The 15,799-nt window shown below is 30.8% G+C and overlaps 1 protein-coding gene across 1 annotated transcript in view; it reads left to right on the plus strand.

Moving 5' to 3' along the window:
- LOC107457394 (aryl hydrocarbon receptor) overlaps window positions 1-15,799 on the plus strand; it is a 168,307-nt gene that overhangs the window by 148,022 nt on the left and 4,486 nt on the right. Inside the window, exons 6-10 of the mRNA XM_043045862.2 lie at window positions 4,492-4,565; window positions 5,874-6,061; window positions 10,168-10,274; window positions 12,076-12,217; window positions 13,367-14,705. Coding sequence (XP_042901796.2) covers window positions 4,492-4,565; window positions 5,874-6,061; window positions 10,168-10,274; window positions 12,076-12,217; window positions 13,367-14,705 — 1,850 coding nt within the window. The remainder of the gene's footprint in view (window positions 1-4,491; window positions 4,566-5,873; window positions 6,062-10,167; window positions 10,275-12,075; window positions 12,218-13,366; window positions 14,706-15,799) is intronic.

Consider the following 15,799-nt stretch of genomic DNA (forward strand, 5'->3'; position numbering starts at 1 on the left):
TTTTGCGACTACATGGCTAAACTCTCACATTTGACGATTCAACAATCCTTGAGTTGTATTTCGTTAATATTGAGAATCATTTCGCCACGAAATCACGTGATTTTTGATGAAATGCGTTCTCCCAAATATATGACGAAAAAGTTTCCTCAATTATGGAACCTCTTCAAAGTGCATTTTAGGAGACTGTTGACTAGAATGACGAAACTGAAATGAAGGCTAAGCGATCGAGAGAGAAAATGACAAAAAAGACGTCGGCATGTATAATGGCGATCAAAGAGTTGCGAGGAATATCCTGGGTTCGAATCACGTTTTGGGCATGACTGTAATTTATCTCACTGTTCTATCAGTTTTATTTTGTTGGTGCAGCATTATTCCATCCATCTATATGGCACGCCCGATAAAGTGATTATTAAAAAAGTGAGATATATTAAGCACTACAAAGTTTTTTTTTTTTTTTTTTACAAAATGGAATGACGAAATATTTTCTTAATTTTAACAAAGTTCATTTCCTTGAAGAAGTGATGAAAAAAAGCAAGAAATATCTGAAACGTTGAAATGTTCAAAATACAAAATACTATATACTCATTTTATGGCTAATATGTACTTTTATAAATTTTTCATTCAATACAAAAGTTACAGAAAACTCATTCATCTCTTTTAATTTAGTTTACAGTGTTATCTATGATATTCTATATATTTTATATCATATACAATGAATATTGCTTAAAACTACAGCATGTTAACTAATATTTCGGGTAATAAAGAAATTATTGGAAGCATTGGTGGACGTAAACCTAATCATATGTTGAGCCAAGGTGGACAACAGGCATCTTTCCCAATCAAAGGGTGTGAGAACGGGACATTTGTTCGTGAATACCCCTGAGAAAAGAAGAAAAAATAAAAACCAAAGCTGGACTTCCTTTACTTGTACAAGAAATGATAGAAAACTATGTGTGTACCTTTACCTAAAGCATATATATATTGGTCTTGTAGGTGTTTTCTTCGGAATAACAGGAGAAAAGGGACTGTATATTCCATTCAAGGAATTCCTTGGCGATATTCTTTTAATATTTTGGTTTCTTTTCATTGCTATAGTGATTAATCATAATTTAAAAGCAAAACACAATATTATTATTTCAACTAGCATTAAAAATCATCTTCTGTTAATATTGACAGTTTTTCTTTCTTTTTTTAATTTTTGAAGTGATTAATAATAGCTGAAGTGATTTACATGGTACCGAGACTGGGGTTGCTTTCTGTGGTCAACTTAAAGGGATGAATTACTTTTCTTTTAATTGTTTCTTATATTATTGTTAATTTTATATGAATTATAATATTCATGTATTTTTTATACGTTACCAATCAAAGTATAAATCTTTTTAACTTGATTTTGAACTTTTAATTGGCAAAAGCTTCACATATCTTATGAAATGATGTTGATTACAGAATGAATTATAATTCGTTGCATAAATTTAATGTAATGTAAAACTGATTAATTTAAGAAAACAAATATGTATATTTTGTTTGTCACTAAAAATTACTTCTACTTTGTTTAGTATATTTATTAAAAGTTACTTCTTAAATATCAATACAGAAGGATATAAATGAAGTTAGAAAACTTAACATTTTATTCATATCAACATGCTTACAATAAATTGTCTGCATCGGAATATAAACATAGTAAATGAAATAAATCGTCGGCATATAACAATAACGTCGTCAGCATTCAAATATGATTTTAATGCAGACGATTTTCATATTTGGAATTTAAATAATTTTTTAATATTTCCGTTTGAACCAAGAACATAGCATTAAAAGTTCAAAAGATGTAAGACGGTTTTAAGAGTTTGAATCAAAATAATTTCTTTGTATTTTCCTTAAAACAAAGAACATAGTAATAAGTTCAAAATATGTCCTAAGAAGTTTTTTCAAGAATCCAATTTGCTTGTATTTTCCATAAAACGAGGAATTAAAAGTTCGAAATATGTCGTAAGAAGGTTTCAAGATTTTGAATCCAATTCGCTTGTATTTTCAGTAAAACGAGGAATTAAAAGTTCGAAATATGTCGTAAGAAGGTTTCAAGATTTTGAGTCCAATTCGCTTATTTTTTCCATAAAACGAAGAATTAAAAGTTCAAAATATATCGTAAGAAGGTTTCAAGATTTTGAATCCAATTTGCTTAACGAAGAATTATAAGTTCAAAATATATCGTAAGAAGGTTTCAAGATTTTTAATCCAATTCGCTTATATTTTCCATAAAACGAAGAATTAAAAGTTCAAAATATATCGTAAGAAGGTTTCAAGATTTTGAATCCAATTTGCTTGTATTTTCCGTAAAACGAAAAAATTAAAAATTCAAAACATGTCGTAGCCTACCACAATAAGAATTATCTCCAGCGTTTATGGGCGCAATATGATCTATTAGAATAGAGCATTTTGGCTTTGTTTCAAGGTAAGATGCGGATAAATATCGAGAAAACCCCTTAAAAATACCTGTTCTTTTCGAGCGAGATACAGATCACAATCAACCATCGTATATCTCCCAGTATTGATCCCAGGCAGGGCTATATCAGCAATAAAGGCGCTGGGAACAGTTGCCCTCTCCTCTGTTTGTGTTCTTGTTGCCGATATATCGACTCTTTCCTCCGCAAAAGAGATTACAGGAGCCGCTTACCCTATGCCGATGGATACAGACGAGAAATGTGAAATGAAATGAAATGAAGTTTTGCAGGTAAAAGAGAAGTGAAAAAAAAAGTCTGAAAAAATAAAGGGGAAATCAATTGAAGTGCCTCTTATATCTGCAATTTTTATTGAAGTAATAAAACTGAAGTTGCTAAAGAGAATGTATCAGTAAAGTATAAATTATGGTAAACATTTTTAAAAACTAAACAAAGCAGTGTGTTTGTGTGCTTATAATAAGTTGCTATTCATGACTAGCATCATGAACGATAAACAAAATAAAGCACAAGATGCACAATTTTAAACAAAAACATCAATATTACAGTCTGTATTGGCGATCTTCATTAAATATTTTTTCTCTCAATTTTGGAGTGATTAACCATTATTTAAAAGAAGAAGAACATAAAATTCAGAGTTTGGAACTTGAAATAAGTAACAAGTAGAGCATAGTGTGTGCTTATATTATAAACAGTAGGAAAGTATATGGCATAGACATGACCATGATGTAGATCTTTTCAAGAAAAACATCAAAGCTCGCGCTGCAAAATTGCAGGTAAAAGAGAAGTAAATAAAAGTTTGAAAAAATAAAGTGGAAATCAATTGAAGTGTCTCTTAGAAAACTTAATAAAACTGAAGTTGCTATAGAGAATGTATCAGTAAAGTATATATTATGCAGTGTGTTTGTGTGCTTATAATAAGTTACTATTCATGACTAGCATTATGAACGATAAGCAAAATAAAACACAAGATGCATAATTTTGAAGAAAAACAACATCAATTTTACTGTCTGTATTGATGATCTTCTTTAAATATTTTTTTGTTTCAATTTTGGAGTGATTAATCATTATTTAAAAGAAAAAAAGGAAAATTCAAAATTTGGAACTTAAAATAAGTAACACATAGAGTACAGTGTGTGCTCATATTATAAACAGTACGAAAGTATATGGCGTAGACATGACCATTATTTATACTTTTTCAAGAAAACATCAAAGCTCCCATTACAAAATTGAAAAAGAAATTTCAAAAAAAGGAAATGAAGAAAAAAAAACACGATGATATTATAAGAGTCAGCATTTGCAATCATCGTTTATTCTTTACCTTTCTTCCTAAAATGACTAATAATTTAAACGAAAAACAACATCCACAACTTTAAAGAAAATAAGCGTAACAGTGTTTATTTTATGTTGCCATTTTCGAATAATTAATACAAAATTATTTTAAATAAATGTAACCATGATTTTCGTTTCATAAGAAATATTAAAGCTCACATTGCAAAATTACAAAAAAGCACTATAGAAAAATTAAAAAATTTTTTGGAGAAAATTTAGTCCGAATTATTTTCAAAAAATTCTATTAACAAGATCACGCTTTAGCCCAAAACTTTATTAATTTTAAATTTTATCACTTCATCATTTAACGAATTTTTAAATCTTTACAATCTTTTATTTTTGTAATATTTGATAGATTTATTCTAATTTATCTTTACTCCATTATATTGAATTTAGTATGATACTAGAAATTTTTTATTGCAATCAAATCGTTTTCCAAAAGTGACAAAGAAAAAGCTGAAAATCGTTACATTTCTTGTGATTAACCTTGTCCTCATTTTAATAAGCAATATTTTTTAGCAAACCTTCATATAAAACCAGCGAGATTATTGAAAAAAATAAAGGTTTTCAAATTTTTTTAATGATTGACTAATCTAAAATATGATCTTAAGTGATATTAAGTGAATTTATATATATATTGGTATTATATATATAAATATAGTGGTATTTCTCTATATTAAGTTCTCAAATGTTTATTTTTCAGAAAACAGTCAACTTTTGGAAAGGAATTTTACTGTCCGATTCAGGTGCTTGCTTGACAACACGTCTGGTTTCTTGGTAAGAACAATTTTAGTTTTTAGCTTCGTAGTATTTTAAATGTATTATAAGAACCGTAATGTTTTTTTTTTTTTTTTTTATTAAAGAAAACACTTAATTTTTCTTTTTTAAGATATAATATTATATGCAGGTTAAAGTACAGAATATTAATGTAGCAAGTTATTTTTAAAAAAAAATGGTTTTTAATTAAAAAAAAATATTAATTACTTAGCTGTACATAATACATTCAGTAAAAATAGCTCCATTAAATTTTTCAATTCTTTATTTTAAAAATCTTCAGTTTACAAGTTTTAAAACTCTCACTATTTGTAAGATGTGGACAAACATTTAATAAAAATCTTTATTTCAAAAATCTTTTTAAAGGAAAAGTACTTTTTCAAATTTATGTTTATATTGCGTTTAATTTGAGAAAAAAAAACAGTAATATAATCATAGTTTTCATTAAAAACTTTCTTGAATTAGTCTAATCATACATTGTATGTTAAATAATTGAAAGTACCGTATCATTATTGGCTGCTTGACGTGCTGATAAATTACTCACGGCCAGCACAGAACTAAGTACTAACATTAAATATTCTCATGCAAATAAAATCCTCTATCCATCAGGTTAACTCTCAAAGACTTTCGTGGTTTACAGTTTTGTGTAACGCACACGTGGATACGCTTTACTTAAAAAATCGTCCATGCAGGTGAGTTTGTCTCAATGGCTTACAAGGTGTTTTAGAGTTTTCTAGATTGGACTCAAAATAAGAATGCCAAAAAGTTTTATTTCAAGAACTGCACTTCGATATGGGTCGACTGTTCAATGCCCATATTAAAATCAAAGAATTATAGTGATCGTAAATTTGAGTGCGTTTTACACAATTATATCACTATTTGTATGTTGCAATAATTAGTCTAGTTATTTGTTTCTTCAGTTATCAATCAGTTCTGTATATATAACGGATGTTATGTTATTTTTTTAAAGCTAATAACAATATTTAATAGAAATACCTTCAAAAATTATCTACAATAATTTTTTTAAATTTTTAAAAGATTTAAAGTTATTTATTAATTTTAGGAAGTAATGATAATTTGTATAATAATTATAAGACTAAAATAAATAAAATGTAATGTAAATTTGTAATGTAATTTGTAAATTTGTAATAATGTAAAAAAATAAAATGTAAATTTGTAAATGATGTAGATATGCATTGCACCCTTTGATTAATTATTTTCAAACCTTTTTACTGATTATACATTTTGAGAATACTTTTGAAATGTCATATGAATACGAACTGTTTTTAAACTGCTTTGCACTTATTGCAGAGGTTAGACATTCGAGGTCGCATCAAGGTGCTGCACGGCCAGAATCACAAGACGGAAGACCCTCCTCTTGCCCTCTTCGCTGTGTGCACGCCTTTCGGTCCTCCTTCCCTCTTGGAGATGCCCCACAAGGATACCATGTTCAAGAGCAAACACAAACTTGACCTTTCTCTAGTCTCTTTCGACCAAAGGTATGAACCACATTGAACAACACAAAACAACCATTTTAAAACATATTTATCATGTTAATTTATAATTCCAAATGAAAGACAATTTAATATATTAATACCCATATTATCCTACGACTAATTATGCAGTTAACTTGGTTATCCTTTTTTCAAATACATACAAAGAAAATAAGAGTTTTCCTTTCAGATAAAATTATGGTTGAATAAAGACAGGGCATAAAATTACCAATATTAAAATTCAGTAAAATTTTTACCCTGGGTTCTTATGCTAAATATATACTTTGACATTTCAAACACAAACGTGTTTGGATTATGGCGGAGATCGATGCCATCTGCATAAAAAGCCGCGAACGAAAGGTAATTTCTGCCATTTATAGCTACTGGCCATATTATGAAAATCCTTGCCATCTGCACAAAAAGCCACGATCGAAAGGCAATTTCTGCCATTTATAGCTAGTGGCCATATTAAGAAAATCCTTGCCATCTGCATAAAAAGCCACGATCGAAAGGTAATTTCTGCCATTTATAGCTAGTGACCATATTATGAAAATCCTTGCCATCTGCACAAAAAGCCACGAACGAAAGGCAATTTCTGCCATTTATAGCTAGCTGCCATATTAAGAAAATCCTTGCCATCTGCATAAAAAGCCGCGAACGAAAGGTAATTTCTGCCATTTATTGCTAGTAGCCATATTATGAAAATCCTTGCCATCTGCACAAAAAGCCACGATCGAAAGACAATTTCTGCCATTTATAGCTAGTGGCCATATTAAGAAAATCCTTCCCATCTGCATAAAAAGCCACAATCGAAAGGCGTCTGCCAGACTATTACTGGATTATTCTGGCCTCACCAAGGAGGACATTTATGCAAATCTCTTCCAAGTCATTGACTTTCTTCGAGTCAATAGTCTTTTGGACCTGGTCTGACTTCCTCAGACTTTGGAGTATTAGTAACAACAACTGATACCCTATCTAATTGGAAAAAAAATGAACCGTATGACAGAATTTAATAAATTCAACTGTTTTGTGATTTTAAACGTCCGCAACTTTAATAGCGTGCTATAATAGGTTATAGGTTGGAAAATATTACCATCCTTCCTAAACTTTATTACTCGATAGTAGAGTTCACCTGGTGTGGAAATATAATTCAATTTATCCTTTATCATGGTTACCGCAAGTTTGCTCCGTGTTATAGAATAAGGTACCTATTTTATGGCTCAAAGTTGAACCGATTTTTCTGAAAGTATATCTGATGAGGCTGTATAAGATTTAACTCAAGCACTTTTAACCTGCATCATGATTTTCCAAAATCGGTAAGGTTTAATAGTGTGCAATCACGATGTGGAATTTGTAAATTTGCTTCGAAAATTTCTGTTTTATAAATCATCTACATGAATCATACATATGGGTATCGTATATACTAACCACAGCTCAAAAATTAGGCGAACATGAACCATAAGACAATTTGCCTTAAATATATCTGACAATCTGTTCGCTGTTCCAGATAACATCTCGAACTCAGTCCCGTAGTGACAAATAAAAATGTGTCTGATAAGCACTATTCCCGTGGTGTCGGGTAAACAAGATTTTGCATATTTAAATATTAAATAATGATCAGAAAAAGATAATGCTGATTGTATAAATTGTGCACATTTTGAGATTTTTAATTTTAAAATTATCTTCATCTAATTTTTTTAAACGATTTCCACATTGTAGAAAAACTTTTGTAACTAAGTTTTTTCTAACTTAAGTAAATCCCATGAAAAAACAACTTAATCAATTTTTAAAATTTTTTTCTCTATTTTTGTGCAATTTTAACGCTTCAGGACTGTTGAAAAGAGAATGAAAGGCTACCACAGTCCCGCACGCTCCGAGTTCATACGTACTAAAGAGTACTCATCCGTACTAATACGAGAGTTGCGAATTGAGATCACGTCCGCGTAATCTAGGGACACTAGAACCAGAAATGCTCGTTTCATCTATATCACGCAATCACGTACATCACGGTCCTGAAGGGATTAGACAATATATATCTATTATTTTTTTCTATACTTTCTGGAAGTTATTCCAAAAATTTCATTAATATTAATACTAAAAAATAAAAAGGAAAAATAATATACGGTATACGGTAAATGCATACGGTATATATGTGGTATAAAAGTAGCAGTATTGAATAACAACTAGTGGGCTGCGGCCCCTGCTCAACAACTCCCAAAAATTGCTACGCAGTCTTATATGGTTTGCTTCGCAAACCAAGCTCGCTTCGCTCGCTACTAACTTAGGTACATTCAAATGCACAAATTCTAAGAATTCAAAACAATCATTCAAATCCATATAACAACTCTTTTTTTTAAAAAAATTACATCTTTTNAACGAAAGGCAATTTCTGCCATTTATAGCTAGTGACCATTATAAGAAAATCCTTGCCATCTGCATAAAAAGCCGCAAACGAAAGGCAATTTCTGCCATTTATAGCTAGTGACCATTATAAGAAAATCCTTGCCATCTGCATAAAAAGCCACGATCGAAAGGCAATTTCTGCCAGACTATTACTGGATTATTCGTTCCTCACCAAGGAGGACATTTATTCCAATCTCTTCCAAGTCATTGACTTTCTTCGAGTCAATGGTCTTTTGGACCTGGTCTGACTTTGGACGATTAGTAACAACAACTGATATTTTATCCTACGAAAAAGATGAACCGTGTGACAGAATTTAATAAATTTAACTGTTTTGTGATTTTAAACTTCCGCAACATTAATAGCGCGCTAGATTGAATCCTATTACAGTCCTTCTTAAACTTTATTACTCGATCGATAGTAGGGCTCAACTGGTGTGGAAATATTGACACTTTATTATGTTTGCCGCAAGTTTGCAAGTATTATAGAATAAGATACCGATATTATGGTTCAGCGTTGAACTGATTTTTCTGAGAGCATATCTGATGAGGCTGCATCAAATTTGATTCAAACACTTTTAACCTACATCATGATTTCCCAAAATCGCTAAGGTAGTGATTTGTAAATCGACAAATTTACAAATCACGAAGTGGAATTTGTAAATTTGCTTCAAAAATGTCTGTTTCATAAATCATCTACATGTATCGTACATATCGGTATCGTATATACTAACCACAGCTCAAAAATTAAGCGTACATGAACCATAAGACAATTTGCCTTAAATATATCTGACAATCTGTTCGCTGTTCCAGATAAAATCTTGAACCTCAGTCCCGTAGTGACAAATAAAAATGCGTCTGATAAACACTATTCCCGTGGTGTCGGATGATTAAGATTCTGCTTATTTAAATCTTAAATAATGATCAGAAAAAGATAATGCTGATTGTATAAATTACGTACATTTTGAGATTTCTAGTTTTAAAATTATCTCCATCTAATTTTTTTAAAGGATTTCCACATTGTAGAAAAACCTTTGTAAGTTTTTCTAACTTAAGTAAATCCCATGAAAAAGCAACTTAATCAATTTTTAATTTTTCTTCTTCTATTTTTGTGCAATTTTAACGCTTTAGGACTGTTGAAAAGAGAAAGAAATGCCACCACACTTCCGCACGCTCCGAGTTTATACGTACTAACGAGTACTCATCCGTACTAATACGAGAGCTGCGAATTGAGATCACGTCTGCGTAATATTGGGACACTAGAACCAGAAATGCACGTTTCATCTATAATTGAGTGGGCCATATGGAGAATCACGCGATCACGTATATCATGGTCCTGAAGGGATTAAACAATATACCTCCATCATTTTTTTCCATACTTTCTGGAAATTATTCCAAAAATTCCATTAATATTAATACTAAAAAATAAAAAGGAAAAATAATATACGGTATACGGTAAATATATACGGTATATATGTGGTATAAAATATATAATAATATACGGTAAATATATACGGTTACGAAACAAGAAACTGATGCTTCATATCCAACGATGGTACTCCATCTATGGACATGGAGAATCTCTTCGGAAACATGAACTGATACTCCATATCCTACGATATACGCTTAATGTGGTCTCCTTTCGGTGTGGTATTAAATAACAATTTTATATTTATAATAATTTTAATTCATTATATTGATTTCTTTTCCAGGGCGAAGCAAGTGTTAGGTTACTCTGACACAGAACTCGCCGATAAGGGCTGTTATGACCTAGTCCATTATGATGATCTCGCTTATGTAGCTAGTGCGCACCAAGAATGTAAGCATTATTTTTATTACTCAATTAGAGTGAATAATACAGAATCTGTTTCTAAAATGGATCTGTTTAACCCCACCATATCACTTCAACCTATGAGGTAGACTTAGGTAGTTATTTAGTAGACTTAATGAACCACAATTGATGAGCGGATTTAATTTATTAAGTGATCAATAACTCCAACAGATCCCTTTTAGAGACACCGATTGTAAGTAACTATTTGAACGAAATAAAATAAAAACTCAAAATATAAAATTAAAATTTCGATGAATTACTTTAGATATTATTCTGTAGACATACTTTATTTCATGGATAACATGAATTTTAATTTAATTTTGATATAATTTTTAATAACTTTTTTCAACCTTTAAACAACATTTTTATTGAAGTATTAATAAATGAAATAAAATTCTACTAAATGCATTAGAGTACTTGCTTCGTTTTTGCTTGAAAAGTTTGTCAAATATAAATGTTGCACTTTCTCACTCACTGATATGTTTAAATTTGAACTTAATGAAATTCATTGCTTTTAAAAACAAACTTACATTAAAAAAAATTGCATCAAGTATTATTGTTTTTGCCTCAAAATTCGAGATAGTTGAAGTTGAATGATATTGATAGAATCAGCTTTAGAATACAAAATAATTATTTTTTTAACTGAAAATCACTTTATTGACTTGAAAAAATTAACCTTTCTTCAATACCTGTATCAATTTTATGTTCCAAGTGTTTTTAATATGTCCTCAATTCAATTGTTTTGAAAATGTCGTTAATCCAAGTGTTTTTTAAAATGTCGCTAAACATGTTTTTCTAATAATATACTTGGTATAAGATATTACTAGTTGGTTAGTTATTGGTTGCAAGTTATTAAAGCAAGTAAGTTATTGGTTATAAGTTGTTAAAGAAAAATTATTTAATGGATTAATTATTCTTTAAATTATATTCTATAAATTATATCTTCTATAAATTATTAATGATAAGCAAGTTAGTGACTGTAAGTTACTACTGTGAAATTAGTTGATAGCTATTAATCAAAGTTATTAATTGTATCAGATTAGTTGATAGCTACAAATATATTAATGGCATTTTTTAATAGCTAGAAGTTATTAGTGTCATAGCTATAACTTCTTAATGGCAAATATAAGTTTTTTAGCTATAAGTTTTTAATGGCAAATTAATTGTTTGTTATAAGTTATAAGTAATTGCTCGCAAATTATTTTATTGCCATAAGTTATTTACAGCGAGTCAGTTATTGGCTATAAGTTGTACAAGACGAAATAATTACTTTTTTTAAAACATTGATGATAAATTTGTTGAAGACTATAAGTTGTTGTGAAATCAGTTAATTGTTATAAGTCATTAATATAAAATTAGTTAAGGACTATAAATTATTAATGATCAATTTTTGTAGCTACAAGTGATTAATGGTAAATTGTTTTATGGTCGTAAATTGTTAATGGCGAATGAGTTAATGACTATAAATTATTAATAACAAGTTAATTAATGACTATAATTTATTAATGGTAAATTAATCAATGGTTATAAATTATTAATGACAACTCAAAATTAATTGCAAGCTGTTTAATGACTGTTTGTTATTGCAAATTTTAAAAAAATTTGTCGGACTATAAGTTGCGCTCTTGGAACATAAAAATTGTTTAACTGTCATTAGAAAGATCCAACTTACAAATATCCAATTTCAAAGAACGATCTAACTTACAAAAAGTTGGTTTGGAAATATTAGGTTTTGCTTCAAATTTCCTACATTGAAAATAATCCTAATAAAACATTAACTTTTTTGCAGTACTTAAAACAGGAGCCTCTGGTTTGATAGCATATAGGCTAGCAACAAAAACAGGATCCTGGCAATGGCTTCAAACGAGTGCAAGACTTGTATATAAAAATAGCAAACCAGACTTCATTCTTTGCACACACAGACCTCTCATGTAAGTTTAAATGCATTCAAGTTTTATTTTCCTATTATAAAATGTAGAATATACAGTGCGTAAAATAACAAACAGAACGTCTGAATAACTTTTGAACATTAGGTCGGATTTTCACGTACCCAAATGGGAGTGGATAATGAACAGGTTAACTAGCGTAATTAGCGTTCGAGGAGTTGATAATAAATAGACTAATTAGTGTAAATTCTAAAATATATCTGTCGGAAACAGTTTCTAAGTACAGAAAAAAAATTACAAATTTGCATATCTCTATTTTAATCTATCGGAATCTATTCGACTAATTTCGATCCATTTGTGGATTTTATCATTTAAAATTGCATTGGTTCCAACTTTAATAAAATAAGAACATTTTTATAAATTATAATTCAATTTTGTTATATTTATGAAATGAATAGAATTAAACAAATAATATTAATCGAATATTTCATGCTTATAACGTAGTACTTATCATTTAACGCTTTCAAAAATATTCCATAGTGTTTTTACTTAAATTGGCCTATAACGTGAAGCACTTTATGAATCTGGTACCTTATCATATGGATTCTGAAATTCTCAATGTAAGTTAAATACTGTAAAACTTTAGATTTTCCCAGAAAGATGTTTGTGAACCAAAACACTTGATTGTCAAAGTAAAATATCTGATTAGAAATGCTTGAAAAGCAAATGATTTGCTCAGAATTAGAAAGTATTTACTATTCAAATAGAGTCATAAATGCAAAATACGAAAAATATACATCGGCTTGTTGCATTATCTACCTCTCCTTATATATGCCCATCCATTTTAGGCCTATTTTTATTTATTTATTTGAACATGTCCTACTTTTTCATCAATGGTTTTAAGCAATCAAGTCATTTCTAATCTTATTATTGTAAAGCCTCGTCCGTTTTTCAAGTTTCTTGTAAAGTACTCACTTTTCTTGTAAAATATTCGCTAGCCAAGATCCCACTGAACGTAGAAAAGAAAAACTTTTTCAAATATTTTTGTTACTTTTTCACTTTTCAGAATTTTTAAGTAAATTAATTTACGCTGAAAATTTTCATGTAAACGCCAAATTAAAAATAATGCCATGCTATGTAAGGAATTTTTTTTGCCTGAAACTTGGGTTTATGATTTTGTTTGTTTTTAAATAGGGAAGAAGAAGGTCGAGATCTCCTTGGAAAAAGAACAATGGACTTCAAAGTCACCTACTTAGATGGTGGCTTAAATTCCTTGAACGATCGGAGTGGTCTTCTCTCTGACAGTGACTTTGTCCTCCGCTGCCAGAGGACAAAGAGATACAAGTCACAAATTAGAGACATCATTACCACGTGCAGAAAAAGAAAAAGCCCAGTGAATGGACCACCATCTACAAGCTCTATTGTAGGAGGCGCATTGCCTGATACATCGACTTATATGGACGATGCTGCTGCAGCTGCAGCTACTGCAGCCGTAGTAGCGGCAGGCTATAACAATGTTTATCCTTATGGCACAACAGACAATATGAATGGTTTAAGTGCTTCTTACGGAGCAACGGCTTCAATGCCACAAAACCTATTTTCAGCTGCCATAGACAATACGAGGTTTATTTCTGCTGAGAACTTTCTTCACTATAGACCTATAGGAACTTATTATCCGGACTATGCAGTCGCGCAGTATCCATCTAATGGTTTTCTGGATGTGGCTGCCTCTGCAACGGCAGCCAGAACGTGTTTCGGCCCGAGTGCTTTTCAAACAGATTCTGCTAGCCTTCAGCTAAGCAACACCAAAGAAGATAAACTATACCAATGTCAGATTGAAGCGGCAAAGTTTGGCGTCAATTCACCATCTCCTCCCCAGCAACACATAGTGAACAATAAATCCCCACCATCGTCCAACTGCTGCGACAGTGTACCTTCCTACATGAATGGGGTGGATCCCCTAAGGGGGTGTTTGGTGAATAATAATGGAGTGGGTGTCCAATCGTCTTCATCTATCTTACCGGTTACGTTAGATCACCATGATATAAAAGTTCGAGATCTCACATGTACAGGAAATTTGGCATTCCCTTTACATACCCTCACCACGAACAGCGAGTGTATCAACAATGGACTCAGTGGAACTAAATCCAAAAACACTTTTAATGGAGGTCCGAATAGCATCTTAATGACTATTCGAGATCTACCGCATTGGCCTAAAGAAGAAAAAATCTCATCACCTTACGACAGTAGGCATAATATGCTTGCGTGGAATAGCAGAGATGCACTCTCTGTGGACTGTCCAGCAACAAGCTCCTCCTCTTTCACCACTTATGACATGAAATCGTCCCGATACGGGGATGGTAAGCAGGATGGTGAAATAGGTAATGTGACCAGTTCACCTTGCAAGTGGAGTGGGAGTGCGGCTGCACCCAAATCTGCTTCACCTCATAACAGTACCAGTCCAGCCAGTGGTAAAGTGGCTCCCCAAGTCACTTACAGCAGCACGCCATATACTCAGGACATGCGGCTAGAGGTATGAACTCTTATATCTCACATTTAGCTATAATAAATTTCGAATTCATTTTAATTAATTGAAAGATCTCATCGCTATTTGCACTGGCAAGACAATGGGAAAAAATTCGCAGATGCCCTTACCAAAATAGTCGGTAGAACCTAATTGTAAGACATTCGACATTTGATGCCTAATGTAAATCATCTTTTCTATTTCTATGATGATACAAAAAATGTCCTTTTTATCTTTGCGATAATTCCTTGCCGTCATCTATCGGCTTTATATTCTTTTATCAAATATATATATGTATTTGATAAACAGAATCTTCACGTCCCTTGCACATCTTTCCAACGCAAATGATTAATACCCGTTTTCTTTTATCTAATTTTAGCCTGTTATATTTTAAAGATAATCAATTTTTACGTAATTGAGAATTTCAATTTTAACGCTTTTTTCTTAAATTCTAATTTATTCCACATTCCTAAAACATCTAAGAGAAGTAGTTATTGATGCCCCCTTAAACACACCAATTTCCAATTGAATAATATCGAAAAAACGGTTTGTTCTGCAGGAATACAGTCAAAGTGTTTTGCAGCGAATTCCAAAATAAACTCCCAGAGGATTAAATTGTATCTGATTTTTGAAATTTTTTAAAGATAGTATCTCCCTTGTTAGGCAAGAAGAGTGGCGGAGCCTTGTTGTTTCTATTCGAATTCTTTCCCTGGATGTCAAAATCTATTAAGGCATTTAAGAAAAAAAAACATATCACATTTAGGTGATTTTATCATTTTGATATCACAATTCGTTGAAGATTCTTATAATTGTATTCTTATAATCTTGTAATTCTTATAATTCTTGTATTTATGCAGTTAATACCAGCTTCTATAATTGTATTTATGCAGTTCTTATAATTGTATTTATGCAGTTAATACCAGCTGTTACGACGTCTGTTTTTGTTAAAAATTTGTCTGATTTTTTTTTCTGTCAATTGATTTCAGTAACAGCTACTGACTCTCAACTTAACTACTTTACTATACTATAGCAATTTTTTACATAATTTCATTCTAAAAATTAAACTATTAAAAAACTTTTACGTTTTCTGAGCTTAATTAATT

This window comes from Parasteatoda tepidariorum, chromosome 10 (genome assembly GCF_043381705.1).
Source record: "Parasteatoda tepidariorum isolate YZ-2023 chromosome 10, CAS_Ptep_4.0, whole genome shotgun sequence".
NCBI lineage: Eukaryota > Metazoa > Arthropoda > Arachnida > Araneae > Theridiidae > Parasteatoda > Parasteatoda tepidariorum.